The following is a 27,974-nucleotide window of genomic DNA, read 5'->3' as shown; positions in this document are numbered from 1 at the left end:
ATGAAAATAAAAATAAAAACCATTCAACATAACGCCGCCCCCGCTGCATGACACAGTAAAAACAAACCTGAAAGGGATGACCGAACTCCCCCACATAATAAATAAACACTCTTTCCTTTCATAGCTTAGTTTTCGTTTCTAGAAATCTCGAGGCGCAGACATGCAAGCGGCTGTCATCAACACCTCCTGTTGCATATCGCACCAAGCTTTAGAACACTCTTGTTCCAGCTCTTTAACTCTTCTTTCGTCTCCCTTCAAGGTATATTTCTTTCTCTTAGCTTGCTGATTCCTCCATACATAGTTATTTGTTCTCCTTGCTAACTCTGCTACCCTTTTTCCTTTTTTTTTTTTTTAATCCCTCAAATGTTAGACAAATTTCGGTAAAGCGCTTGTTTCATTTACAAGAGATGGGTGTTTGTTTCCTATTCGACGTTCATGTCGTGTCCGCACAGTTTCAGGAGCACGCCGTCGCTGTGAGTTTATATTTTTTTTTTCTTTTTTTTTCTCTGGGTATGTCTTATTGTAATAACGTTCGCCGCTGATTTTTTCTGTTGTTGGTGGGTAGATGTTTAATTAAGAACTACTAATTTATTTTGGGTCTTTAATTTTCAATGAACTTTATATTCTCCTTTGGTGTAATTGGAAACTGGGACTCTAGAATTGAACTCGGCTGGGTGATCTGAGATTTTGATGGGTAAATTGTAGTTACGGCTTTTTTGTTGGCTGAAAAATGACAGAATTAAGTTAGTCATTTGGTGAATACGAATTTAGATTTTAGTTTTTGGCCAATATCTCTTATTCCAGTCTTTTTTTTTTTTTTTTGGTTTATCTGATTTTTTTTTTTTGAAATTTCTTACGGATCTCCTCATTCTTCTGTAAACAGATACAGAGAAGCAAAAAATAGAAAAAATATACATTACAACTTCAAAAACTTGATAGAAGGGATATCTATACCAAAAAATTTACCTTAATACTCCCCCTAAGTTAAAGAGTGATTACCATGAACTTCCATTTGCTAGATCATACGATGAAAGTGATCCTTTGCCTAATAATATGATGAATGCATTGGTATCTTTTTTATGAGGACCATGCTTAGTTTGAAAGGGAGCACTGGTTGTAGTGGAGTGGCTTGTTACAATTTGGGTAGTGTTGGTGATGGTGCTGAGGACGAATTTGGTGGTAATGGTAAGGTAAGTGATGCAAGTGACTGATTATCATCTTGTATAGACGATGGACATTCAAGGGCTTGATTTTCTGGAGGCATATTATCTGGACATGGAGTATAGGTTGCAACATAGGCACTGTCAAAGGTGAAAAGTATGAGCTATGGTGGAATAAATGAATTGAATTTGAGGAAAAATATGCTCATGAAAAAGAATATCTTTAGTGGTGTAGACTTGTCTAGAAGATACATCAAACAAATTCTCTCACTGGCATAACCAACAAATTTGAGTGGTTATATGAAAGAGTTGAAGCATCACAAAAGATATCCAATCACTATAAAATGTGAATAAGAATGCTTATTGTTTATAAGAATATTATGGTGTTCTATTTGAAAGCGAGGGAGTTGTCATACAATTTATGAGATATGCTGCTGTGACTGTCATTCACCCTAAAAACAAAGAGGATATCAGTTTGAATACTTGAGGCATGAGCAATGTTTGTGGTGAGCAATGTGATTTTGCTGTGGAATGGCAACATGGATGTATTGCTTGATGACCCTATTTTCATGAAAGCGGGAAGGTATTTTCTGGGAAATCAAATCAGTTTCATTGCCAGTATGGAGTCGCTTGATCTGACAATGGATTTGAGTGGTCAGTAGTGAAAAAATTATTTGGGAATGAAACAATATTTAGATTAATGCATTACATATATCCATGTACATCTTGACAAATCCTCCATAATAGTCCTCAGAAACAGTAATAATTGAAGGGGATGGCAAGACAAGCTGGAAAGCTATATACTTGATGAAACAATGTAAAAAAAAAATAAAAATAAATAAATTAAACTGCATCATCGTCTTCATGGAGTATTGAATGGAGTCATGTTCATAGGACATAATTGTATCTTTATTGCCTAGCTAAGGTGGAAGCCTTCACCAGCATCTTGCTATTGGAACGTTTCTTATTTTTGTGAAAAATGGTTGGGGATTGTTACCATAGGTTGTACATTTTACTCCATTCTTAATGAGAAGCATTGCAATACTTCAAAGAAAAAAAAATTAAAATAATCAGAGGCACCTGAATAGGAACATGTAGAGCACTCACCCCAAATAGCATGTTCAATTGGTGCAATGGTTCGAAGTAGAACTATGACAAAGTGTAATTGTGTTTGCTTTGTAGACAAACAACCTGGTGACATTCAACTAGAAATAGAAGTAGTTGGTACTTAGTTGGATGTAGTGTAGAGGTAACTTTAGCATATTTGTTTGTCATCTTTTAGCATAAGAAACTCCTCACTTTTTCATGTTATAAAGTAGATAAAGTGATTTTTTTTTCTTGATATAATCCCCATAGCATGCCCACCCTGAAAACTGGTGTAGAATTCTAACTGTTTTTTCTCTTTCTGTTTTGCTATAGTTGTTAAAGCTGTTGCTACACCTGATCCAGTAGTAGAACTACCATTGACTGCTGAAAATGTTGAGAGTGTATTAGATGAGGTACGCCCTTATCTCATAGCAGATGGGGGAAACGTGGCATTGCATGAGATTGATGGAAATGTTGTCAAATTAAAACTTCAAGGGGCTTGTGGGTCATGTCCAAGTTCTGTTATGACTATGAAGATGGGTATTGAGCACCGACTAATGGAGAAAATCCCTGAAATTGTGGCAGTTGTACCAATTCCTGATGAAGAAACTGGTCTTGAACTTAATGAAGAAAATATTGAAAAGGTAATGATACTGCATTTGAAGTAATTGCTATGTGAGAGTTTCATAATTAATGCATTTCATTATGGTTTCTATGCGTTAGAGTTTCATACATAGTTTCCAGGGGACCAACTTTAGTTTTTTACAGCAGAAAGTTGAAATGCTGGAGATGCAGTTGCCTTAGATGAACCTCCTCTCTGTCAAGTTAATGGGCTAGTATACCAAATTATTTGGAAGGGCTGTTTTTCTCACAGCATACCTTTAATCATTTTGCCAATCTTTACTGAAACCAGTGGTAATAATTTATAAGACTGGGTTCGTTAAATTTCTCCAGTTTTAGTTCCCTTTTCCTGAATTCTTCAATTCAGGGATCCACTTGGAGAATATATTACATCCTTGATAATTAATGAGGTTCCAACTTAGTTCCTTATGCTGCCGTTAGTGATGCTAGTGCTCATTTTGATTAGAAATTAAATAAAAATTTAAGTGTATCAAGTAATGTTCTTAGGGTATGTTATTCTTCTCTCTTTTTGTGTTTATAAACGGGGGAACTTATATGTTTTTTCAAGTTATTGGGGCAAGTGTTACACTCGAGAAATTCAATGGGATATAAAAACAAACTCTTGCATTGATTTCCTTGTAATCATGATAATTTACAGTCCTAGGTTTTCTTTTCCTTCCTAACATCCTCTAAATTCATCATCTCATTCATTGTCTTTAAGCTCCTGTACATTCTGCCCATGTTAGTAACTGTTCTACATTTCTTCTCCTCACAAAGAGAAGAAAAAAAGAGGCTTAAGCCGGGAGGAATCTAGTGAACTTATCTGGGTCCCCGGCACATGGTGCAATGTCATTCTCTGGGCATTTAAGATGTAAACCATTGTTACTTGAGGTCGGATGCCTTTGTTCTTGGAAATTAGCTGAAAATTTGAATGATTCATAATTTTAATGATTCTGTATAGGTAACAGAAAATAGAATATACTTAGTTTTTCATTGATTATTTCTTTTTTAAATGGCCTAAGTCCCACTTTAAAGAATTGTATATCAGCTTGTTCATAGGTCAATATTTGACTATATACTTGTTAAAACTACCCATGCTTTATGAAGCGGAATGGTGCCTTAGTAACACCCATTGAAGATGATGATGATGGAGATTTAGATACCAGTTCTAGTAAAGATGAAATATTTCATAATTTTTTTGTTCCCTTCTATTTTTGTTCTAGCTTGGCTTGAATATTCACCCACTTTCCATCTTAATTATTGCATAAATTTCATCCATAGTCTTGGGTCAAGCAAATCTTATGAATACGGAAAAAAAACTGGAACGATTGTTGAAGTTTGTAAGGAATTTGTTGTGAACTTTTCCCTGTACAAGGTCCTCTCTTTGATAAACATATCTTGTTATCATTTCAACTGGTTAGCAGGTTTAGTGAATGTCTGTTGTAACACCAAATGTTTGGCAGACAGGGCCATCTCAGTTATACCTTCTTGTTTCATGTTTTTAGGTGCTGGAAGAAATAAGGCCATATCTAGTGGGACCTGCTGGTGGAGAGGTTGAACTCGTCAAAATTGAACAACCAATAGTTAAAATTCGGCTGACCGGGCCGGCAGCCGGTGTCATGACTGTTCGAGTGGCTGTTACACAGAAGCTCCGGGAGAAGATTCCAGAGATACATGCAGTTCAGATCCTATAAGATGCAACAAATTAGAATTTTGTTTAAAGATGGAATTGCTACATGGCAGGTGGTTAAGGATCCTGTATAGTTCATATATAGTGGTCAGCAATAAAATGTTGTATATCTTCACAATGATCAATTTGTTTGTAATCCTAGAATGGTTTGAATGTGTACAATGGCACATGAATGCCCGACATTTAGAGACTCTTAACACTTGCATTGCCAATAAGAGAATACAGAAAAGTTGCAACTTCGAATCAAAATCAGTTTTGAGTAACTACCGGAATCATTAATGGCTCAACCTATTTTCACTGAAAAGCTATGATACAAAATTGAAGCAGCAGTAACAAGTGATCAGTCCAAATATTCTTCCAGTGTGTTATTGGAAGAACAAATTTCAACACGAAAAAGAGGCTCTCATCTCATTGCGCTTCTGTGAGTCTCTCAACATTTTGACAAAGCTGGATAGAACAGCTGCATCATTTTTCCTGTTTCTATCACTCAACCACTCCTCCCTAAGATGAACTTCGACATTTCTGAAAGAATTTTAAATGAAAAAGGCGTCAGAAGTACACACCAAATCTAATTGTGAAAAAAGAACAAGTGTATTCAATATACCTTTTTAGACAAAGAACTTGATAGTTTTTCCGTAGAAAATCTGCATGCTTTATCAAAGCATCTTGTGCATAAGGTTTGGCTACAGTTCTAACAGCAGCTGCATTTAGCAACTTCTCCAGTGAGCCATGTTTCTTTATGAGCTTGAGAGCAGTCTTTCGGCCAAAACCAGGGGCCAAATGTTGGATTCCAGGAACGCCATCAACATCATCACCCATAATGCAACCTGTTGATAGTGGCATTAGTTTTTCCTAATGTAAGTGAAAAAGCCATGCCTTGACTAAATTTGATGCAGCAGCATTTGTTAATGGAGCAGCACTCTGTAACTCTTTGAAGGTATGTAAATGGAGTGATTACATGCTGAAATATACTAAACACCAACTCATACAAATGATTCATGTGATAAATATTTAATAACATATTTCCAAAATGGTACGGATTTGGTAAGATGTTTCCTTCAAGATGTATTTTTTACAATGCGTAGGCAAACTGAAATTCATCAAGAAAAGGGTAGACAATATAAACACGAATTTCCCAAACATGGCAAGAAAATCATGAGGATTCTAATATGCATATGGCCTCCGATTTGGAGAAGGAAAGAAGTAAAGTGTATCCCAGAAACGAAGTGCACATGTGGATAACTTGATGAAATCAAAGAACAAAGCATTGTAGCCAAAGGTTCTACTGCTTGCGTGTTTCATCGTATCATAGTCAAAGTCTCAATATTCCAAGAGAAAAACAGTAAAACATTGAAGTGTTGGCTTGTCTTTATCAAGTGATAGAGCAGACTAAAGAAGGGTTTCTAATTCTATAGCTGGGAAACCAGCACATTTCAGACAGCTCTGATGATGGCAATAACAATGATGAGGATATTAAGGGGTTCTCCAAATACATAAATTTTCAGTACTGCCAGTGCTATTAGAAGCCTCATCTGCTATTAAGAATTGTTATGAGCTTAGTGCTTCAGCAAATGAAGTTTGGAATGTTCAGGACACACCTCAGGCCACATAGTGGAGCAACTTAACACTAGTTTCTCATTTTTAATATGAGAAGATAAGGGCGCATATTTCTAGATTCTAATGTGACTCCATAAAACACCAGTCGGAAATTCCACATAACAAAGAGAACTTTAGTGCCAGTCAATCATATCCATGACTTAATTTAAAATATTGAGCCACACTATACTCACGAAGACTCAAATCGCAGCTTGGATCACAGTTGTACTGAGCCATGTAATGTTTCAATGTGTAAAATGACCAACGCCCAAATTCTGGCATGGGCATCACAATCTGCACATTTTCTGATATCAACTGCTTGAAGTCTTTGTCAGGTGACCCAATAACAACTCGAAATCCCTTCTCTATAACTTGGTCAACAAGTGTAGCTACTACATCATCTGCTTCAAAACCCTGAACTTTTACCACCTGCATTGCTCAATAGTTTCAATATCATACTGGTGGAAGATTAGAGATCCTGCAAATTGTAGCACAGAATCAATTCAACACCTCATGCCCATGGTCACTTTATCAACTTTTGCCATCACATATATTTCCCAGATAAAACTTTTAGGATCATTCGCTTGAGATAGCAAAAGGGTGCATTAACACGGACGAGATATTCACAATCACTTTTTTTTTTCTTTCGGAAACTTCAAAAATATAAGTCTGAAAGACTCCAGAACGGTTGGAGAATACTCAGGCATCAATAGCTGGAAAAAGGCTACGAACTGTGAACCTACTGGCACATTGCATTTGCGGAGGACATCACTGATGGTTGGAAGAGTTTTGCATCTTTGGGGTGAATAAAACTGTCTCGTGAATTTCCTCCTATGTGCTTTATATGAAGGTAATAATTGCCTTCGGTAGTCATTCCCCCCTTCTCCATCAAGAACCTGGTAGCCAATATATAAGAAAGAAAAAAATTTGCAAATAATTTTTGGGCAGAAACTCAAAGAAAAAGTATACAGAAAATTAATTATGGTTTAATTTTCATTTGTGATTTCAAATACTTCTCTGTATGGGAGTAGATTTGCTACCATTCTAGGAGCCGTGAAGTTCAAACTTGAAGCTGCTTATAACTGTGAAGACCCCATGATTGAAATAGGACTTTAGCTCAATATATTCTAAACCATTTATCGACAGCCTCCAATTGAATGTTCTATTATCCACCAATTCAAAAGTGATTTCCAGGACTAAGATTCCAAAACGTGAAGACCCCATGTGGATGGGTGGACATGGAGCACTTCAAATTAACAACAGATTCAGCGGAAAGTAATTCTGCCCAGATAACTAATGACAATACAACGTTGATTTCAGAGAAGCACAGGTAAAAAAAACAAAAAAAGAGAGAAGGACGACACTTACAGCGATGACGGGGTCAGTAAGGGAGACCTGGGAGAAGAAGAGGAACAGCCAGTCTGCAAAAGAGTGCAAACTAGGTGTACTTCCTTTGTAACACAGCGGATTCACATCCAGAAAGAAGACCCTTTTTTTTCTTCTATCTTTTCCGTCAACTTCTTTAAAGATGGTGTCGTCGCACCGTTGATGTGCAACATAACCAAAACCACCTGCAGAAGGGGAAGATAGCACAAGGTGACTATTCCTAAGCCTGTGGCAGGAGGTGAAAGGCGCAATCAGAGTGGTGATAGGAGAAACAGTGGAATGAAGAGTCGCCATGACCGTGAACACAGCGAAACTTAGATATTAGCTAGGGAGGCAACATGCGTCTTCGCGACTTGAGCCCCACGAGGCAAAATTGCTTATCATTCTAAATAAGGTCACCGACTTTTATTTATTCCTCAAACATGGGACAAAACTCAAAATTTCAAATAATCATGCTTACCGACCAATTGCACCTTATCAAATGATTCGCTGCAAGCACATCCTTAACAAAACCTATTTGGTTTTTACAACGAAGAATTCGCATTGGAAATTCATTTGTTACTCGCATGATTATCGTCGAATTCGCATAGGAACTGCAAACCTGTGCGCATTAAGACATAATTATGGTTAAATTTTTTTGTTGCAACACCTGCTTCAATGCAGACTTGGACTGATATCGACTCCAACGTTGATGACCTAATGCAGAGCTTGTAGATGTCTTTGCCGTTTCTTCAAACTCCACATGAAAAAATCCCTATCTGATGTTTTCAGAAGAAAAAAGAAGTTTTAAGGGCCAATGTGAGACAGTAATTGCTTCCAATAGAGCAGATATTTTAATCTTATACATCATCCTCTTACATCAATTCTAGAAGCTGCTAAGCATTACAAATAATAATGAACTACTCATTATTTCATACACTTCTCTATATGACATTTGAACCCAGTGACTTGCACAAAAATCGGAAAAAAAATGGGGAAGAGGGAACATCAAATGACTCTTTATGTACAATCGTCAAGGGACTGACCCAATTTTGTTTTTTTAAAAAATTAAAATTAAAAACATGTAACATAACTGGAAATTAACGAAGATCTAGATGATGCAAAAAAATCATGTGGAACTCTCCATCTGCTCAGCATCATTTGATGGAGAAGAGTCCTTACCATTCTCGCACAATTCTGAAAGACTGTCAGGGTACAAATCAGGGAGTATCAAGAAGTATGTAGACATAAACTTCCTGAATCTTTTCTTGTACTCTTTAGGCGAAATAACTGTAGGTAAGGCATTTTTGGGTACAACTAATGAAGATTTGACCCAATTTTCCAGATGTTTATCCCATGTATATTGCCTCAGATAATCAATAATCCCAAAAACAATTTCTCGCTTTTGTTGGTCCACTCCCACAAGCAAAGAATAGTCCATGACATTAATAGACTGGAGTAACAAGACAGAAACAAATAATCAGATCATAGAGATTAGAATGCCATAAAGATATCTACTGGCAGCAAAATCTGAGCACTAGACAGAAATAAATAACAGAAGAAGCTTCTCAAGGAGTCACATCCTGATCAATCCTTGAGCCTCTAGGAACCAAGGAGACTTAGCTGCATCTTAAAGGAGGTTTCTGAGCCAAAAGCAAGGTTTAGCTCCACCTCCTTTTATGAGAAACCGCTCCATCGAAGAGGCAAAAAATGCCTATTCCAAAGAGCTATAAACCTAAGCTCCGCGAAAGAATAACTTTTGCCCTCTTTGAAGGAGACGGCTTCCTAATTTTGAAGGTATGAACAATAAAGATGTATCCAAACAATCTGCCTCCTTGAAACATTTCTCATAAAGAGTTTAGTACTGTTTCTTTTGTACAGTAATGAGATTAACTTTCAACTCACAGTGAGGAAACATGTGTCATTCCAAATAGCCCGCTCCAAAATATGCTTAGTTTTCCCACTGATATGGATTGGGGAGATTAGCATATCCTCAACAAAATTCTGATCCAAAAGAACTTTGCCAGGACCATTTGCATCTGTGACATATCGAGAATGAAGAGCTCCTTTAAGGTCATATAAACGTGAAACATTTCGACCAAAGAGAAGATTCTCCATCACCATCAGATCCATCTTTAGTTCTTTCCCATTCTTATCTTGTTGGATAATAACCTGCAATAGAAAATTAACATTTGATCTGTTATATGTACTTTTCCTGATAGGGTTTTGCCATAAGAAGATGCATAAGACACCATACAACGTCACAAGCAAAGTTTGGATGCAAAATGAAAACCAAGACATAAGAAAGATGATAAAGGAACACAAACTGTTTTCTTTACTACTTCTAGATATAACTTCTAATACCTTAAAACACTATTTTTTTTTCTGCTTTCCAAGAATTCCTAGTATTAACAATAAAAGGAAAGAAAAAGGAGATGCCAACAGGTTCTGCATACATTTCCAAGCCTTGATAGTTCAACAATATTCAAAGCAGTAAAATACACACAATTATGTTTGCAGCTCTCCAAGTATTCCTAGTATTAGCAGTAAAAGGAAAATAGCTAACGGCCTCTGCATATACTTGCAAGCATTGAGTTGTTCAAAAATATTGAAAGCAATAAAATACACACTATTATGTTTTCATCTTTCCAAGAATTCCTAACTTTAGCAATAAAAGGAAAAAAAGAGCTGCAAACAGCCTCTGCATACATGTTCGAGCATAGAGTTGTTCAATGATATTGAAAGCAGTAAAATACACAAGGCAGAGAAAGTTCACCTGATAGATTCCAAGAATTTTTGCGAGGCACGATTGGCTTCCAGTACTCAACGATTCAGAAATGTGCTTGAAATACTCAGGAGCAAACTTTAGAAATGAATCAAGTTCTGTTTTTTTCACTTGCTTGACAATAAACCGATCATCTAGTGTCTTTGCAAAGAACACTTTACTTTTTCCACCTTGAGCATCCCATTTCTTGCATCGGCTAAGTGAAGAAATGTAATCAAGTTCAGATGGACAACATCTTCTTCGAAGAGCAAAGAATTGTTTTGCATGCACACAAATGACAGAATATTTACCCTTCCCAGGCAATTTCCCACCCCCCAAGGATATTTCCGGATGTAGTGGGTCTGTAGGAGAAAACGAATCAAACCCAGACAACTCTTGAAAAGAAACACTTTGCGCCAAATGAATTCCATCAAAATTGAAGGACCCACTCGATGTCCAATATGGGGAAGCCTCACCAACATCAGAAGCCAAACTGGATTGTGTTTCAATTTTCATATTCATTCCTCCTTTCACTTCCTCTATTTCAGCAGATGTCTTGAATGAATTGGCTTTATCTAGTGATAATGCAAGTGCACAGGCAATTATGCTTGTAAACTCATCCTCATAGACTGAAACAACATCATCATCAGTGCCAACAGGCAAGTGCAAACGAGACCTTTCCTGTGTAATCAGTTCATCAACTGAAGCAAGGTGCTCAGGGCTGTAGCTATTGATGAAGTCAAACTTTTGAGAGTAACCCCTTCGGAGATCTTTTCTATAGACTTTACGGGTTTCAGAAAAGGGGGTCCATACCCATCCTTCGGGATCCTGGAGTTCAGAAGCAACTGAACTTTGAGCTACAGGGTCACAAAACACTTCACTTAACGTAGAGTCAGTAATTATTACTCCACTTCTATTATTCAATGCAGCCACAGGCTCACTTTGCCTCAGAAGCTTCGAACCATCTAGCACAGCCAACTCCACCTGCATTTGACTTGCCAGTACATTATCCTGATTACCTTGATCAGAAGGTCTAGTAGAAACTCCATTACCTTCAACATGGTTAATCAGCATATTAACCAATGGATCTGACGAATGAACATTCTCACCAGCAATTTCAGTCTGCAGATATGTTTCTTCACCCTGTCCACATGCAGGGTCTGTTGTCATATCAGAGACAACAATTGATGCAGGGGAGACCAATTTTTCAGAATTTCCAGAATTATGATCACTGAGATCATCAGAACTTTTGCCAGTATATTCCATAATATTATTTTCTTCAGTCTTTCTGGTAAAAATATCTTCCTTCTGCAAGTTCAACTGTGCTTTATGTTGACCATCAACAGACCTCAATGAGGATAGAAGATGATGCAAACGGCGATCCCAAACATACAACTCAAGCAGAAGTTCATAGTTTAAGCGGTTCAAATTAAGAATCTGGTGTACAATCTGACCCAGATGTCCGTTCCTACGAACAGCTTTTTCCAAAGATGCCTGTTTTTTTAACAACAAAAAAAAAAACAGAAAATAGCTAAGAGAAAATGCTTGGAGCAAAACGAAATTCTGACTCTTAACTTTTCAAAACTGACCTCAAAATCAGATTTTTCTTGATTCAACATATCTTCAATTTCAGTGAACCCTTTAACTGAACCTCCAAGATTCATAGGCTGCTTCAGTGACAAACCAGAAAATCTGGACTGAATCTTCTGTAATGAGTTCATTACCTCTGCAAACAACAAGTGCCCTTTTGCAAGCACCTAAAAAAAAGAAGAAGAAAAATAGCATAGAGAAGAATTATACAATTACCATGCAGCAGCCAGAAAATCAATATAACAATAATGCTGTGGAAAGACATACCTCTTGCGCTTCTCCATAAAGCCACTCTTGTCCATTAGGATTATTAAACTCCAGGATGGACGGAGGATTGCATGCTACATAAAGGTCAACAGGAGAGTACTCGAACATGGCAACTATGGAGCCCAACCTACAAATCGTTACAGACATTTTCAGCAGCATGTGATAGACTGAAGGCCTAAATCAGGGTATAATCCATGCTTTCCTCTAGGGCAAAAGTTCAATCTCCCCATACCCATAAAAATGGAGGCAGTCTCTATGTAGAGAATGCCCACAACTAGATAATCTACTGGAAGCACAGTGGTTTGAAAAGCTGAGCTCTAAAAGCTTTCCAAATGAGAGACCATGAGAGGTAGTCGACATCACCACCCTCCCTGTCGGCATGGGGGCTCCATCTTTCCACTCACACTTCAAGCAACGGGTCCACATCCAGATTTTTCCCTCAGCTTCACCAGGTAAACACTGCTCTAGAGGAAGCTGCTTGACATGTACTGTCAGCTTTCCATTGAGGTGAATGTAGCAGTGAGTATGAGCATCAGGTGGGTCCCCACAGGTGGCACAAAAGTATTTCTACCATAAACACAAATATTTTTATCAAAAAATATAACAAAGACTAAAGCAATCAAGAAATGTTCATATCAAAAGCACCAATGTGTGAAATGTTATTTCCTTTTATTGACGTAGATACAGGAATTACAAATAAAAGGTAAAAGAAACATAAATTAGGATTTGGATAGTTTGAAAAAACCTGATTAAGTATGAAGTCATGCAAGAATCGTCCAAGGGACATGTCAAAGTGCCCATAGTACTTGATACGAGAAAGTCGGCTTTGTTTTGAAACTGCTCCCTTTGTAAGACATTGGGAAGAGCGCAAAATCAAGATGCTTTGGGGACCTAATACAGTTTTCATGCCGTCCTTTTGAGGCACAGGATCCTGATGATCAACACAAATCTCACAGTTACCAGGAAGTACTTCAGGGCATGTAATGGGCTCCATAACTGCTCCGTTATCATGTGGGTTTTTGTGATCGATTCCCATCTGCACCTTTATTTCACCATCATCTCTTTGGGGAGATGGAGAAGCAAGGCCTTCCCCTGTAGTTGCACTGTCTATATCATCTTCATTGAGCCCAAAGTACGAGGAGATCGACTGGTAAGAAGAGGGGAAGAGAGGGAAGCTATCTCCAAGCACCCTTCGAAGAGAAGCTGACAAAGATGAAAACAAATAGCCAGAAAGAATTGATGGGCCCAAAGACACATGAGACATCTCAAATTGGTGAGTTTCAAGAGGATGGATTTCTTCTGTATTGAGATTAACATTTTGGGACAATCCTTCAGGAACTGAATTTTCTACAAATGCATCAGAAATGGAGATGTCCAAGTTATCCGATGAGGTGATGGCAGTTTTAGGAACTTCAAGCACGACCCCCAAATTATGAGCAGTTGTCAAGGCAGCATTCGCTACTCCAGTGTGATCATTAGAAACTACTGCCCTTTGATCTACAAGGAATGAAGTCTCTAGAATAGAATGAAAAGCAACAAAGACTGCTTGCTGCACAACACTCTTGACCTTCTTCAGTTCTTCACTGTGAGCTCCCTTCAGTAATATCTGCAACAGAATAAAAAAATTAATTCTAGAATATCACAAATATCAAAGCTCACTTTTCTAGTTTACACCCAACCAAGAATAGTAATGAAAATTACAAAATTTTAAAGCGTGAATTAGTAAAAAAGAAGGTATATGATAATAGGAGGTAACTTTCACAAATGCTACCAACATACCAAAGATATCGTCAAACTTCACTGTAAAAGAGTAAGAAACGCATCTTACCGTACAACCCAAAGGTTTTGGACAGCCCTCAAAGAACATCAAAGTTTTGGTTGACCTCTTCCCGCCTTCTCCAGAACTATTATGTTCCTCCAAAAACTTATCAACATGGAAAAAGTCACACTGTTTCAGCTTTGGATTCATCAGATTACTGAGAGAAGAAAAAATTTGAGAGCCTGTGCAACGGGCAATCTTTTCCAGGCGCGCCAATTTCATATCAAACACTAAAGTAATTCCTTTCTTTAGAAGAGCCTCCTGCAAGTCACGGGAAACAGTTTTCTCCACTAGAACAACGTTTGGGTTGCACAGTTCAATCATCTCAGTTATAGACTTCAAATAATCATCCTCCTGGTTACAGAAAAACAAAAATCAAGCAAAAATTGACGATAAAAACACCCATGAGGCAAGGAAGAATGAACATTCCAAATACACTTACCTCTGCCATTGAATCAAAAGATGATAATCCACTAGCACGTTGCTCCAGGATACCTTTAAGCAAAAGCAATCTTGGATTTTTGTACATAGTTATCATATGCTTGTGTGCAGTGCTCTTCTTGAAAACCAACCCCTTGACCACTTGGCTGCAAGACCCAAGTGATCTAAAGTTAAGAGCCTGTAGCCTGTTTGAAATGTAATGAAACCATTCACAGTGTTAATGTCTCAGGAAGCAGCAGCAACATAGAATAAAGGTACCTTTGGTCACGAGAATCAGATGCAATGCATTTCACTTTTAAATAGTGCACAGGATCCAAGTTTATGCCCTCATTAGCATTGGGCTTTATAAGTCTAGCAGCTTCCCATGATAAAGAAGCAACTATATCCTTCCAAATCTCCCCAATACCCATCGAATTAAGAAGCTGGCCTACAGTGGAACGAAATTGCCCAGTAACTACTTCCACAATGACCTTTTGCCGCTCCTCTTTGAAACTGTGATTCCTGTGATTTTCTTCACTGAAGCAACTCAAGGAACGTGATGGAACCCATTTAATGCCATCACCATATTCATCGTCATCATCATTATGAGCCACACAGGACTCCAGATCATCTTCTTTATCTTCAGCTTCAGGTGGAATCCAAATCTGGGCATTTGTTTCAATATCAAAAGGCTGAGAAAGGTCAGCTCCATGCTGTAAGAAACTGCTAATGACATGCTTTTCTCCCTCAGAATGACCTTCATTGATCATGACTCCATCTTTTGATGTGTCAGTAAAAATGCCTTTGTTGTCACAATTACTATTTTCATGATTCACCACTTTGACCAAAATGGAGTTAGGTATTACATCAGAAGGGTGAACCCCTAGAGCATCAACTTTTTCCATCAAACTCCCATGTGCTTGTGCTTCCACGTTACTCAAACAGGGATTGTGATCTTGTTTACAAGTATCCATTGCACTTTCATCTTCAGGCTCCTCCCTATAAAGCCAAAGACATAATATCATCTCAGGAAATTTAATCTTGTTAAATGGCAGATAGCTGTTTACAGCTCTGCAAATTTAAATCAGTCAGAAAAATCTCCTGACAGGACAAAAAGAGATTGTTTAAAGGCGATAGCTTTTTAAAGCTTCAAAAACTTCTAGTTCTTTCCTAGATATAAGTTTAGAAATATATAATCAAATCTATAGAAATGAAATTTTGTAAACCACAAATCAAATATTTCAAAATGCAGACTCAAAACCTCAATTATTAGAAGAAATCTTCAACCACCAAAGATATCTCTAACGAAAATCTCCATGCAACTGATGATCTTGCTTTTAAAGTCTAGGAGTAATTCCAATCAAAATTATTCTCAAACCAAAGCAGTTAAAAACACCTAATGTTACAGCAATCATAGCTTAATACGAATGAAATGACAAAGAAGCCCGCACGGAACAAAAGAAACAAACAAAGAAAAACAGAAAAACCAAATGTTTTCCAAAAAGTAACTAGAAAAACATCAAAGCAAAACGGAACCACAAAGAAGAGCGAAACCTTACAGGGTACTCCAATACCTCTAAACTCTGAAATGCTAAAAAAATCCACAATCCATATTCAAATTTCCAAACCCAAAATCCAATACCACCACCCGGGGCGGCTCAAAGTCCAAGAATTCCGATCAACCAAAAAAAACACCAAATGGAACAGAAAAATACAAAAGACAAAACCCAAGTGCAAAATTAGAACTCAGTACGCTTTAGATGAGCATCTATAAAAAATGGGACTCGAAGATCAAATTCTGAATTCAAAAAACAATACCAAAAGCAAGAAATCCAAACTCTGAGATCCCATGTGAGCCAAAGGTCGAAGCACATCCACCCAAAGAATAAAAACCAAAGAAATAGAGAAAACTTCATACAGGTTCACTTATCTTGCAGCAAAACCAACACGCCCAATAAAAAATTTTCCACTCAGCAATCTTCTTTAGCTTCCCATAATAAAAACACAAAAACGAATAGACAAACACGGAGCATGTAATCCATCAAGTTTGACGGCAGGAAACTCAAACTTATGGAGTCGGATAGAGCGTTCCATATCTTACCCATAAAGCAAATTCACGTTTGCCGAAGTCATCCAAACTCGCCATCGGAATTCATCCGAGAAAGAAAGGAATAAGAACCAGAGCGAAACAAGGAAACAAAAAAAAAACGAAAAAAGGAAGGAAAACAGATTGGAGGAAACAGAGAGGGAGAACTGGGGAAGAAGAAAGCGTCAATTGTTGGACCCGATTGCATTCAAAGTTTCATGCCAGAAAACAGATAAATAAAAAAATCTCATGCATGCAGGTATTGATTATAATTTTATACTCTACGGGACCCACTACTTCTGTATGAGATACGAATTTCGATATAATTTTAAAAACACGGCACTACCTTTTACTGCTTCGACAGCGGTAGAAAAACAATTCCAAACAGTCGTCCGGAATCTAGGGAGCAAAGCTTTGTCGTGTTCCTGACCGATAATGGTAATGCTACAAGACCCATCTAGAAATTCCGAAACTCTCAACAACGGACCTCATCATTCTATAATTCTATTCTGTTTAATGAGTCAGAAGAATCGCCGGTGCAAAGAGGTACAAAGGTGAGAAAAAAAGCTATCCTCTGATAATTGACAATGGCTCGTATGTTTTCGAACAAGAAGAAAGAAAAAAGAAGAAGAAGATTACATGAGTTTCCTTTGTCTCAATTTGTCACTTGCAGAGAGATTACATAGAGTTTCCTCTGTCTCAATTTGTCACTTGCAGAGAGAAATCGAGAAAAACAATGGCTGCACTTATTGGAGAGAGTTAGGTAGGAAAGAGCACTACGCAACGTAGATATTACGCTCGTTTGACTTGTTACCAGCCTAATCTGGTAAAGAGTCTCTCCGCTCCACTGTACTCCAGCGACTTGGGATTTACTGAAAGTCTGAAACGATCGCAGTTCGTGGAGATCCTCACAATACTCACCGGGACCCATCTCTGTCTCATTGATTTAATATGTTGGCCGCTAATCCCATTCAAATCAAAGAACAAACGAAAGCATGATTGATTAAACAAAAGAGAACAAAAATTGTGACAAAAGAAGCGGGAAAAAAGTCAATTAGTAAAACAAATGGTTGATACTCCCCGGGCCCCGCCAAGGAGGAACGTCTTCAAAGATGAGTCATGCCTGTAATGATCCTGACCGTCGATTTCATATTCAAAAAACCCGCGGATTGCACCAGATTGATGAGTCACAAGCCTATGATTTGACGATCAAAACCAATTAAATGCAGGTTGAGTGCAAAACGAACAAGGAACTATCCGTGATCATACATGTGTGCTCACAGCCGCATGATTGGTGTGGGCCCGTGGCATTTTAAATGAGAATTTCTTCATCTATTGCTTTCCCTGGTGGGCCCAGTGTCCCTTGAGGTGGCAGGGTCGCCTATCTGCTTTACTGCGTGGAACGCAGACAGGAACGTCTACGTGTAATCTCCGGAAGAATGCCAATCCCGCTATTTTTCGTTGGGTTTGATTTTTTGTTCATTGCGGCTTCTCTCAAGAAAAAGGTGCCCGACGGCTTTCTTGCTTCTTGCTTTCTCTAACTTCAGAATTCGAATAAATTTGAAATGAGAATCAGTCTGACCGCCAAATGTTTTGAGAGAAAGAGCAAAACCCAGCTGTGTTTCTTGAATTCTCTCCCTCGACCATACTCTTCCGTTGTATGAGTCTTCTCGTAAAAAACAATGGCACATCTGCAGGTCGATGTAGGAGCGCTGTCGGCAGACGAAGGCGTGGAAAATTGCCGGATTCCCTTCTTTGGTTCTCGATCTCGGAGAACAAAGACAACTTCTGTGACTCTTGGTTTTGCGTTTATCAATGTTGGAGTATTTTTTGCAATGATGACCATTAATGACTGTTATAGAAACTCCCATGGTCAGTGCTCGCTGAAATTCCTCAAAAGATTCTCGTTTCAGCCTTTGTCAGAGAACCCCCTTCTCGGCCCGGCCTCCTCCACGTGAGCTCTTCCTTTCTTTCTCTCGACTGGTTCAGTTGTATGAAATCAGCGGGGACTGTGATGAATGCCGGTACAAATAGGTTTTTTTAACTGATTTTTATTTATTTTCTTCTAACAGGTTTGCCATAGTGGATAATTTACTTTATTTCTACGACCCTCTCTCTCTCCTTCTTTCTCATCCGAGTCAGTTGTATGATATAATTGGATCCTGTAGACCACTTTTGTTGATTAGAGTTTGGTTTATTCGTGTACCAGAATTGTATGAGGATTTGCTTTCAGAATGATCATCCGCAGTGACTACTTTGCTAGATTGCCATGATCTTTTATGACTTAGAATGAGCTCAGAATGCTCCTCTTTTTAAACTTGTTGGTGGTTCAGGTTTTCGAGCACTTCCTAGAATAAGTAAAATCAAATATATCTCTGGTATCGCATTTCAAAAAATTTGAAGCCCATTTACCAGTGTCTTATCTTATAGTTAATTTCCCTGGCAAAACTTGTTAATTCCATAAAAATTCTTTACCTAGATCTCTCTTTTTAGTAAAACTATCGCACAAGACTGCTAGTCCCCTTGTTTGACTAAGAAAAGTTGCTTGCTCCCAAGCTGTTTTCAGCCTATTATTAGTTAACTGACAGCTCCAGGTACCAAGTCACCATCACTTCTGCCCCCCTCCCCTCCTCGGTCTACAAGTGGAAAGTGCCTTTGGGAATTGAATGAACCAATAAATTTATATCATATATACATGTGGAAAAGTGGATGTGGATTTTACACTTTCCATGGGGAATCCGCTTCAATCTGCTCAAGCTTAAAATAGAAAGCAAATTACATCATAAGAGGGTGAAATTTCACTTTCCATTGAAAAAATTAATGTGAAGTAGGATTGCACGATGTCATTTGTGTCTCACAACTTTAATTTCCTTTAAAGATTAATTGGCCCTTTACGTTTCACTTTACTACCATCTGCATTAAAAAGTGTTTAATCTCATTAAATTCTTGGAACTCACTTCACCTCTCTCTGTGTGCTAAACCTATCTCAATGAAAATTAGATGTTTACTAATGGATTTTTCCTTAAGATACCTTTTCGTTTATATTCTGAATTGTGATCCCTTTCTAAGCTTTACAGAATACAAAATAAGAAAAAGAACAATTTTCCGGGAATCCAGTATGCTAAGAGATCTTATGACTGTCCCAGCTTAATGAACCTTGTTAAGAAAGTTTCCATCTTCAAGATTTTGCAAGTTCAACTGAAAAAGTATAAGGCCTCTCTGGAGAAAATAAGACTAAGAAATTCTTCTAGATTTGATCAGTAATAAAATAGATATCTGTAATTTGTGAATGAGCTTCCTATTTGAGGTTTGATCAAGAAAGAGTGGATACAGTTATTCTAGAGGTCTTATATACGTCATTAATGGTCTAATGAGACATAGAGATAACATTACACCTTACAATATTCAGTATTTTTCTGACAGGATTCAATTGTTTTCTTATTTGGTTGTAGATTGATTAAGTTGGGAGCTCTTGAGCGGACATTGATGACTGAGAACCAGAAATGGCGTCTTTTCACTTCTATGTGGTTACATGCTGGGCTCATTCACCTCATTTTGAGTCTCAGTAGTCTCATTTTTATAGGATTTCGCCTAGAAAAGGCATTTGGACCATGTGGGTTTTGTCTTCATTTACCTCTATCTAAATTTTTTATATATTTTAATTTTTTCTTGATCTGCGATGAAGTTTGTTCAATCTTTAAAATATTGAATTCTATAAAGACTTTGAGAAGAGTGTAAATTTTCCTTCTAAAAAAGGCATAATTAGTTTGTTTGACCTTATCCAAACATGAAAGTTATGGTAAATGGAAAATTTATCTGAAGCATGAAAGGGTAAAGCAAAAGAAGCAGCAGACTTAGACATGGGTTATGGACCCCCTCTTGAAGAATTCATGATCACTCTCTTCATAATCATTAGTTTAAATTCCTTCAAACTTTGGATGTGTTTTAACTTTACTCACTTCATTGCAATTGTCATCTTAAATCTGGTTACATTGTCTTTTTCTTTTTCATTGCCTTCAAGTGACCTTATATTGTTTGTCAATGCTTTGGCAGGGAGAGTGGGTGTTGTTTACCTGCTGTCCTCTTTCATGGGTAGTTTGGTATCTGCAATCTTTCTCCACCTTGGTCCAACTGTTGGGTCATCTGCTGCACTCTTTGGGTTAATTGGTGCCCTGTTCGCTGACCTTATAATGAACTGGAACATATACTATAATAAGGTCACCGTCTTTCTTAGTCCTCCTTTTTCATTTCTTCAGTTAATTAATTTGACATGCTTCTCTGCTTCATTTCAGTTAGAGGCACTGTTATTTCTCTTTTTGGCCTTTATAGCGAATTTTCTACTTGGGTTGCTGCCTCTTGTGGACAATGCTTCAAATATCGCCGGGTTTTTATCTGGAATTCTTCTGGGCTTTGTCCTCTTGTACGATCCTCTGTTGGGCAATCCAAGGAGAGGACTGTATGAATTAGGCTTGAAGAAGTCTTCGGAAATTAAAGTAAAGCTAGACCAGCCAGTATTGAGGACCATTTTTGCAGTCTTATTTGGTGTCATGTAAGTTGCTTGTTTTCAAAGAGTATCCATTTCCAAAAAGCTGTTTAATGACATTATAGATTTGCTAAATCAAGGAATACTGTTTTGGTCAAATGAAGTCTGGCAGGATGTCTTCTTGCAGTTCTTCTGGGAGTGAACGGGAACAAGTATTGCCGTTTTTGTCATTATCTTGATTGCTTGCCCTCCAAAAGATGGAGCTGCATGGAGCATGTGGCAGAGTGCACGGTGAGTGATCTGTACTCTTTAAGGAAATATATACATTTCATCACCATCTTTTGCTGATTCTTTCCAAAGCAGGAAATAGAACATGGTGGTAGATTGACATTGACCTGCATTGCCAACGACCGTTTTCGGATGTTTCCGTTTACAAATATTTCAAAAGCAAGGATGAAAGACTTGTGTAATCAGATCTGCAACTCTCAAGGCTAGAGAAGGTTGCAGGATGATGGGGAACAAACAATGTCGGTTGTACTTGTTGAAGGCAAAAGGATGATTGAGTTTCTGCCTTTTCCTCGACTATAGTGTTGGAGGAGAAGCTATGCTCCTGCAAGCAACAACCCTCTTTATCATTTCTTTTCTCTCTCTTCTGTTTTCTGTTGATTCCTTGTGAGAAGGGGCCCCTTTCAGGTGCATTTAGCCTAATCTGTGTCATGACCCTGACTCGTTTTGTTTTGATCCCAATTCTGTTATGTTAGGAAGAAGGTGATAAGACCAAAACTAGTAGAGCGGCCAGACACATGTCAACCAGGTTGAAATAATTGTCATACTAAATTGGAAATCACTTGAAGCTTAAATTTTAAAAATATTTGGAAAATTAAAAGTTTTATATTTTTAATTTGTATCTTAAAAAAATTATTATGCTATATTTTAAATTTTCAGTTTTAAAACAAAATTGTCATTAATTAGATTCTGATTTTTTTCATGTATTCAAGTAAGAAATTCCATTTATCCAAAAACATAATAACTTTATTATAAAAAAAAATTATTACACATTGTAAGATTTCCTACCCTTAGCCGGTAGAATAAGCCAAATTTATAATCGCGGCTGTAGATAAGACTTAACTCCAATGACTTAGCCCAGGATAATAGCAGCGCCCGTGGCCTAATGGATAAGGCGTCTGACTTCTAATCAGGCGATTGTGGGTTCGAGTCCCACCGGGCGTGAACCTTTTTGATTTTCACGTCAAGTGCTTCCGCCTTTTTCGGTCACGTTCCCCCACCACAGGCCGACCAGGGTACAACCCTCATGATCTCGTCCATGACCGGAAAACGAGGCGGAGGCCCAGGCGCAGTCGCGTCAACTGCGAAGGCGACTCGTTTCTGCTATTTGCCCGGCGGCCGAGTCCTTTCTCGAGGAATTTTGTTGGGTTGGTGAATAGTACCGACATCGAAAATTTGGTAGAATTATAATCACATTTCTTTCACCCTTTTCTTAAAAAATAAAAACCTGAAAATTAATATTTGAAGGGGAAGTGAGGCCTAACATGTAGGGCGGAAATTCACGTTCTATGGAACAGAATTTCCAAAAACGCCTCCGCCCTCACACAGACAGCTTTCTTGAAGATGTTATTCGGTCGATCCAACTGATGTGCCCACACCGAGTATCTCCATTTCTTGTACCGAAAACAAAACTTTATTATCACCCCCTCTGAACGTGCACTTGTCCCCGTTTCCGGCCATTTTACCTGAAGTAATTGAAAATGTGAAGCCTTTCTTTGTAGCGCTTTTACATTAGATGGTTGACCCCCAGTGACTCTGATTCCTCACGCATCAAATGAAAACGAATGGTACAGCCAACGAGGAGCATAACTTCCAACTATTATCCGGAAAGAAGAACATCGCCTGTCTTGTCCTTGTATTAATGGTGGAAAGAGATAAGATTAGCATCTACCCGGGGGTGAGGGGGAACATGGAGGGTATATTCCGGAAGCTTGCAGGAGCGACAGTAGAATGTGGCCCATGTTGCCAAAAGCAGGCGTTTCACTTTCTGGGTGAAGCAGGGTTTTCACTGTTTTCTGATAGAATTTTGCATGGTGTGGGTCCTGGGAGGAAGGATCCTCCTGTGGCCACAATAGAAAGATCAATGCAGAGAGAACATGAAAGAATGATCGAAGACGTCTGAGCTACTCACACAGACCCACCACATTCCTTTCCAGACTCAGAGGCCTTATCTTGTCAAAAGCCATCAGTTTTCTCATTGAATGCAGATGCAACTTTGAGCCTGGCTTTTGTCTGCCTCTTGGTTTACGTCGCCATTAGGTTGGAATTCTGGACCACCACCAACACCCACCCATGTTTTTGTACCCATCAGTACTGCCCCTGCCACAAAAGCGAGTATCAGACCCCTCCTCCTTTCAAGTACTCTTCTTCTTCTTCTTTCTTCTTCTACTTCTTCTTCTGCTAAAGGTTCTTCTTCTTCTTCTTCTTCTTCGTCTCCTCCTCAAAAAAGAAGCTAAAGGGAATATCAAAAAAAGGGAGAGAGGAGAGATGAGACTGGAGGCGTCTGTTCCCTGGGGCTCCCATCTGACGGGTTCTAAGAGCAACCACGGCGCCGATGATGACCGGTCGATATCTCTCAACCTTCGCCATATCTCCAAGGTCATCCTTCCACCGTTGGGAGTCTCGAGTTTCAATCAACCTCAGACCAATTCGACAGTGAGGGTTATCTCACCAGTGGATTCAAGATACAGGTTAGCTGCTAAGCTCAGTGAAAAGTAGCTTCTGCTTCTTGTCCATGAACAGAACATTTCTAAGGCAACCTGTCGGCAAGTAACTCGGTGGCATATTCAACCGAGTTGACTCGGGTTATGGGCTGGGTCTAGTGTTAGGAATCTGAAAGTGTGTGTGGCTATTTGTGGGTTTGAAAAGCTCGCCAACCAATGGACTCACTGAGCCAACCGAATCTAAAGCTTGGCTGTGGGTCTTCCAGTTTTCAACGAGGGATGAGAAAAATTAAACAGTAGAGAGCGCAGGCAAGCTGCGAGTGGAAGAAATTAGCCTGTCGTAGGGACCAAAAGAAAATTGATCACTTGTTGCTAGTATTCCTGTAGCTAAGTCTCACATAATGAAATCGCAGATATGCCACAGCGCAGCTCTTCCCAACTTTTTTCTTCTGTTTGTCTGCTAAGTTTTGTAAAACCAGTTGATCCAGTACAACACGGTTGTGTTCCATGAGAAATCTGACCCCAATGGTTCATGGATAATTCTAATTTGCCGATCCAGGTCGTTCTTTATTTCTTTTTTCTTTTTATTTATTACCTCTTCCCGGGAGTTCCTCCAGAAAATTCTGTTCCTTCGAATTATCTTCATATGTTTGTAACTTGGTAATTAAGTATTCGATTTACCAGGCTCTTGACTTGCTCTTTGCTTTCTTTAAACACAATCTTTACAGTTTTTGGCCGTATATTTTGAGCATGGTCGATATCTGGTGTTTTCAGGTGTTGGGAAGCACTAATGGTGGCTTTGGTGGCCTACTCTGCGTGGGTCTACCCCTTTGAGATTGCCTTCATGAACTCCGCTCCAAAAGGAGGCCTCTTTATCGCAGACAGCATCATCGATCTTTTCTTCATCGTCGATATAGTTCTAACATTTTTTGTGGCCTACATAGATTCCAGAACCCATATCCTAGTTCGCGAGCCGAGGAAGATTGCAGTGAGGTTGGCTGTTCTTAATCAGATTTTCATCTTAAAATCGCTTCAGGCAAAAAAAAAAAAAAAAAAATCCGACATCTGATAGTGGGTTACTGTAGTTCACTGTTTTTGACAATCATGGCGGTGCTAATAAATTACGGAACAGAGTGCGGGCAGACATTTGAATAATCACTCGACTAAAAAAAGGCACCAAGATCTAATTGGGTGTACTCTTGATTTTTTTTTTTTATCTCAGGTACCTGTCGACCTGGTTTATCATGGATGTGGCTTCATCCATGCCATTTGAGGGACTGGGCTACCTGACAACAGGGAAGAACAAATCAGGCCTCTCTTACACTTTATTGGGTATGCTTCGGCTTTGGCGTCTGAGAAAGGTCAAACAGCTCTTCACCAGGTGATTATCATCCTTACTTTTGAATAAGAGAAGCTTAAGAAACAACAGATCATTAAGCTTTACTGGGATCTTTCTGTTGCAGACTTGAAAAAGATATCAGATTCAGCTACTTTCTGATTAGGTGTATTCGACTTCTTGTTGTAAGTATCAAACTTGCAGAATTCTTACATAAAAAAGCAAAACGGCGAAAAGGTGAATTAAGAGTACTCAACCATGAAATTGAAACTGATGCAGGTAACGTTGCTTTTGGTACACTATGCTGGTTGCTTATATTACTTGCTTGCCGATCGGTACCCACAACAAGGGAAGACATGGATTGGCGCAGTGATTCCAAATTTTCGCGAAGCCAACCTATGGGTTCGTTACATTTCAGCTCTTTATTGGGCCATCTCGACCATGACCACAGTCGGTTATGGTGATCTTCATGCTGTCAACACCAGAGAAATGATATTCAACATAATCTATATGCTGTTCAACCTCGGCCTGACTGCTTATCTCATCGGAAACATGACTAATCTGGTGGTGGAAGGCACCCGTCGCACGATGGAATTTGTAAGTCGTTCTAACAAAAAGTACTCTTTAGTATATTGGATATGGTTCCATTATGGTACTGGAATTTAATGGTTTTGTATTTCAGAGGAACAGCATACAGGCGGCTTCAAACTTTGTGTGCAGAAACCATCTACCAGCTCGGCTAAAAGAACAGATACTGGCTTACATGTGCTTAAGATTCAGAGCAGAGAGCTTAAACCAACAAGAAATAATGGAACAGTTACCAAAATCAATCTGTCAAAGCATTCGCCAGCATTTATTCTTACCAATTTTGCAGCAGGTTTACCTGTTTAAAGGTGTCTCAAAAGAAATGCTGCTGCTGCTGGTGAGGAAGCTTTATCTTTTTTTTTTTTTTGGGGTGAAACGAGCTATGTTTGGATTATGGGTTTTTTCGTTAACAAGTTTTCCGATCAGGTGACAGAGATGAAAGCAGAGTATATTCCCCCAAGAGAAGATGTTATCATGCAAAACGAAGCACCTGAAGATGTTTATATTATAGTGTCAGGGGAAGTGGAGATCATTGTGTGTGATATGGAGGGAGATAAAGTTTTGGGAAAGCTAACGAGCAGGGACGTCTTTGGAGAGATCAGTGCTCTCTGCAGTAGGCCTCAGAGCTTTACCTATCGTACCAAAACTTTGTCTCAATTGCTGAGGTTAAAGCAGGCCACTCTTTTAGAGGCAATGCACAGCCATCTTAGTGACAACATTGTAATTCTCAATAATTTTCTTCAGGTATTGAAACGATTTTTGCTGTAAATACTACTTGGATTTGGAATTTGGATAGTTTTGATCAAGTAGTTCTGACATTGATGCGCAGCATTACAAAGAGCTCAAGAATCTAAACATTGAAGATTTTCTGGGGGAGAATGGAGTAAGTGAGAACATCCCTCAGAACCTATTTACTGCTGCTGCTACAGGCAATAATGTCTTTCTGGAGGAGCTGCTCGTGGTTGGGTTGGATCCTGATGTTGGTGATTCCACAGGAAGAACTCCATTGGTATGCTATATTCGTTTAGGGTGCTTCTACTTGTCTGATCAATGGCCTAAAAGTAAAAGGAATTGTAGAAGGAAAAAGACCAGTTTTTTAATTCAAATTCGCTATCGCTTGTCCCTTTTCATAGATCCAACTTCCAAGAAGTTGTCCATTATATTGAAATCTTTTTGTGTCTTCAGCACATTGCAGCATCTAAAGGGTATGAAGAATGTGTCTGGGTTTTGCTCAAGCACGGATGCAACATAAATATACAAGGTTAATGGCTTAAACTGTTGCAAATTCTTCCCTTGATCTCTTTGTTTTCCCTGGTTTTTCATCTCTTGCCTTTATTCCAATGCAGATATGAACGGAAACACGGCCTTATGGGAAGCCATTTCCTCAAAACACCACTCCATCTTTAGAATATTGCACCATTTTGCTTCCCTGTACAATCCAACAATCGGTGGTGATCTTCTCTGCCTTGCGGCCAAAAGAAACGATCATTCCACTATGAAGGAACTACTAAAACATGGACTGCACATCGATTCCAAGAACAGCCAAGGCTCGTCAGCTCTACAGATTGCCCTGGCTGAAAACCATTTAGACATGGTGAACTTATTGTTCATCAATGGTGCCAAAGTAGAAGAAACAGTTCCGAACGAAGTCCTCGATGAAATTACGCAAAAGCAAGATGTGGGTTATCATATTCCCGTTTTGGGAACAAACAAGGAGCCCCAATGGATGCATAGGAAACGAGAAGAGCAGTCCGTCTGGGCTAAACATGGCAAGGTTTGTCCGAGGATCAGTATTTACAGGGGCCATCCTCTGTTAAGGGATTCCAACTCGGAAGCGGGAAAACTGATTAGGATGCCAAGTTCCATGGAAGAGCTCCAGACGGTTGCAGGTAATTTCATGAACATTGTTCTGTAAGCTCGGCGAGTGCGCAGACTTTTATTTTTTAATTCCATTACAATAAATTTAATTTTTCTTACTTTGCTTGTTTTCTCTGTATAGCGGAGAAGCTTGGAGTTGACACCAGTAACGTAGTGATACTTACTGAAGAAGGGGCGCAGATGGAAGGAATGGATGTGGTTAGAGATAACGATAAGCTTTTCTTCACTGAATACGCTGATATTGTAAGAGAAAGTTCTGGATAATAAAACCACAAAATGTAAATACAAATATTTATCAAGCTTGTGATCAACCACAAATGAAATTTGTCTTTTGAAGATTAAGACTAGATCATTTTCTTTTTCTCCTTGAACTCCGCCATTGACGAGTTCATCTTTCATCAATTTTTCGAGCACTTTTTTCCTGGAGAACGCCATAACCATTTCTTTCTGTTCTGTGAACGTAAAACAGTTGTAACTCCGTTGCAATCGTATAAAAAAT

At 38.7% G+C, this 27,974-nt stretch overlaps 5 protein-coding genes and 1 non-coding gene across 6 annotated transcripts; 4 read left to right on the top strand and 2 right to left on the bottom strand.

Moving 5' to 3' along the window:
• The first annotated feature begins 147 nt into the window (after window positions 1–147).
• On the top strand, window positions 148–4,683 carry LOC137955770 (nifU-like protein 2, chloroplastic). The gene is made up of 4 exons (XM_068802888.1): window positions 148–259; window positions 371–473; window positions 2,580–2,890; window positions 4,373–4,683. The coding sequence occupies exons 1-4, from the start codon at window positions 161–163 to the stop codon at window positions 4,559–4,561; spliced, it is 702 nt and encodes a 233-aa protein (XP_068658989.1). The 5' UTR covers window positions 148–160; the 3' UTR covers window positions 4,562–4,683.
• LOC137955226 (uncharacterized) lies at window positions 4,683–8,473 on the bottom strand. Its single transcript, XM_068802090.1, has 7 exons — window positions 8,457–8,473; window positions 8,189–8,268; window positions 7,522–7,724; window positions 6,897–7,049; window positions 6,348–6,582; window positions 5,162–5,384; window positions 4,683–5,079 (listed from the first exon to the last, which is right to left on the bottom strand). The coding sequence occupies exons 1-7, from the start codon at window positions 8,471–8,473 to the stop codon at window positions 4,941–4,943; spliced, it is 1,050 nt and encodes a 349-aa protein (XP_068658191.1). The 3' UTR covers window positions 4,683–4,940.
• LOC137955225 (putative 1-phosphatidylinositol-3-phosphate 5-kinase FAB1D) lies at window positions 8,339–17,406 on the bottom strand. Its single transcript, XM_068802089.1, has 12 exons — window positions 17,279–17,406; window positions 14,658–15,377; window positions 14,401–14,545; window positions 13,968–14,312; window positions 12,885–13,745; window positions 12,372–12,706; window positions 12,140–12,266; window positions 11,872–12,039; window positions 10,759–11,776; window positions 10,295–10,677; window positions 9,424–9,690; window positions 8,339–8,971 (listed from the first exon to the last, which is right to left on the bottom strand). Exons 1-12 carry the CDS (start codon window positions 17,404–17,406, stop codon window positions 8,648–8,650), a joined length of 4,821 nt encoding a protein of 1,606 aa, XP_068658190.1. The 3' UTR covers window positions 8,339–8,647.
• A 663-nt stretch (window positions 17,407–18,069) lies between these two features.
• LOC137957275 (inactive RHOMBOID-like protein 8) lies at window positions 18,070–21,784 on the top strand. The gene is made up of 6 exons (XM_068805030.1): window positions 18,070–18,418; window positions 19,917–20,077; window positions 20,518–20,681; window positions 20,757–21,013; window positions 21,112–21,238; window positions 21,311–21,784. The coding sequence occupies exons 1-6, from the start codon at window positions 18,147–18,149 to the stop codon at window positions 21,440–21,442; spliced, it is 1,113 nt and encodes a 370-aa protein (XP_068661131.1). The 5' UTR covers window positions 18,070–18,146; the 3' UTR covers window positions 21,443–21,784.
• Window positions 21,785–22,104: 320 nt separating this feature from the next.
• On the top strand, window positions 22,105–22,177 carry TRNAR-UCU (transfer RNA arginine (anticodon UCU)). Its single transcript has one exon. It is a non-coding gene; the product is annotated as a tRNA-Arg (tRNA).
• A 1,153-nt stretch (window positions 22,178–23,330) lies between these two features.
• LOC137955574 (potassium channel AKT2) lies at window positions 23,331–27,811 on the top strand. The gene is made up of 11 exons (XM_068802579.1): window positions 23,331–23,703; window positions 24,451–24,669; window positions 24,899–25,057; window positions 25,140–25,197; window positions 25,292–25,609; window positions 25,695–25,934; window positions 26,024–26,341; window positions 26,427–26,606; window positions 26,783–26,858; window positions 26,944–27,486; window positions 27,597–27,811. The coding sequence occupies exons 1-11, from the start codon at window positions 23,501–23,503 to the stop codon at window positions 27,737–27,739; spliced, it is 2,457 nt and encodes an 818-aa protein (XP_068658680.1). The 5' UTR covers window positions 23,331–23,500; the 3' UTR covers window positions 27,740–27,811.
• The last annotated feature ends 163 nt before the right edge of the window (window positions 27,812–27,974 follow it).

Source organism: Aristolochia californica, unplaced genomic scaffold, assembly GCF_029961685.1.
Source record: "Aristolochia californica isolate CCGP_79_NKW_82.1479 unplaced genomic scaffold, dmAriCali1.0.hap1 SCAF_2, whole genome shotgun sequence".
In the NCBI taxonomy this organism is placed as follows: Eukaryota; Viridiplantae; Streptophyta; class Magnoliopsida; order Piperales; family Aristolochiaceae; genus Aristolochia; species Aristolochia californica.
The sequence above is the reverse complement of the archived record's forward strand: the minus strand, read 5'-3'. Positions and strand labels throughout refer to the sequence as shown.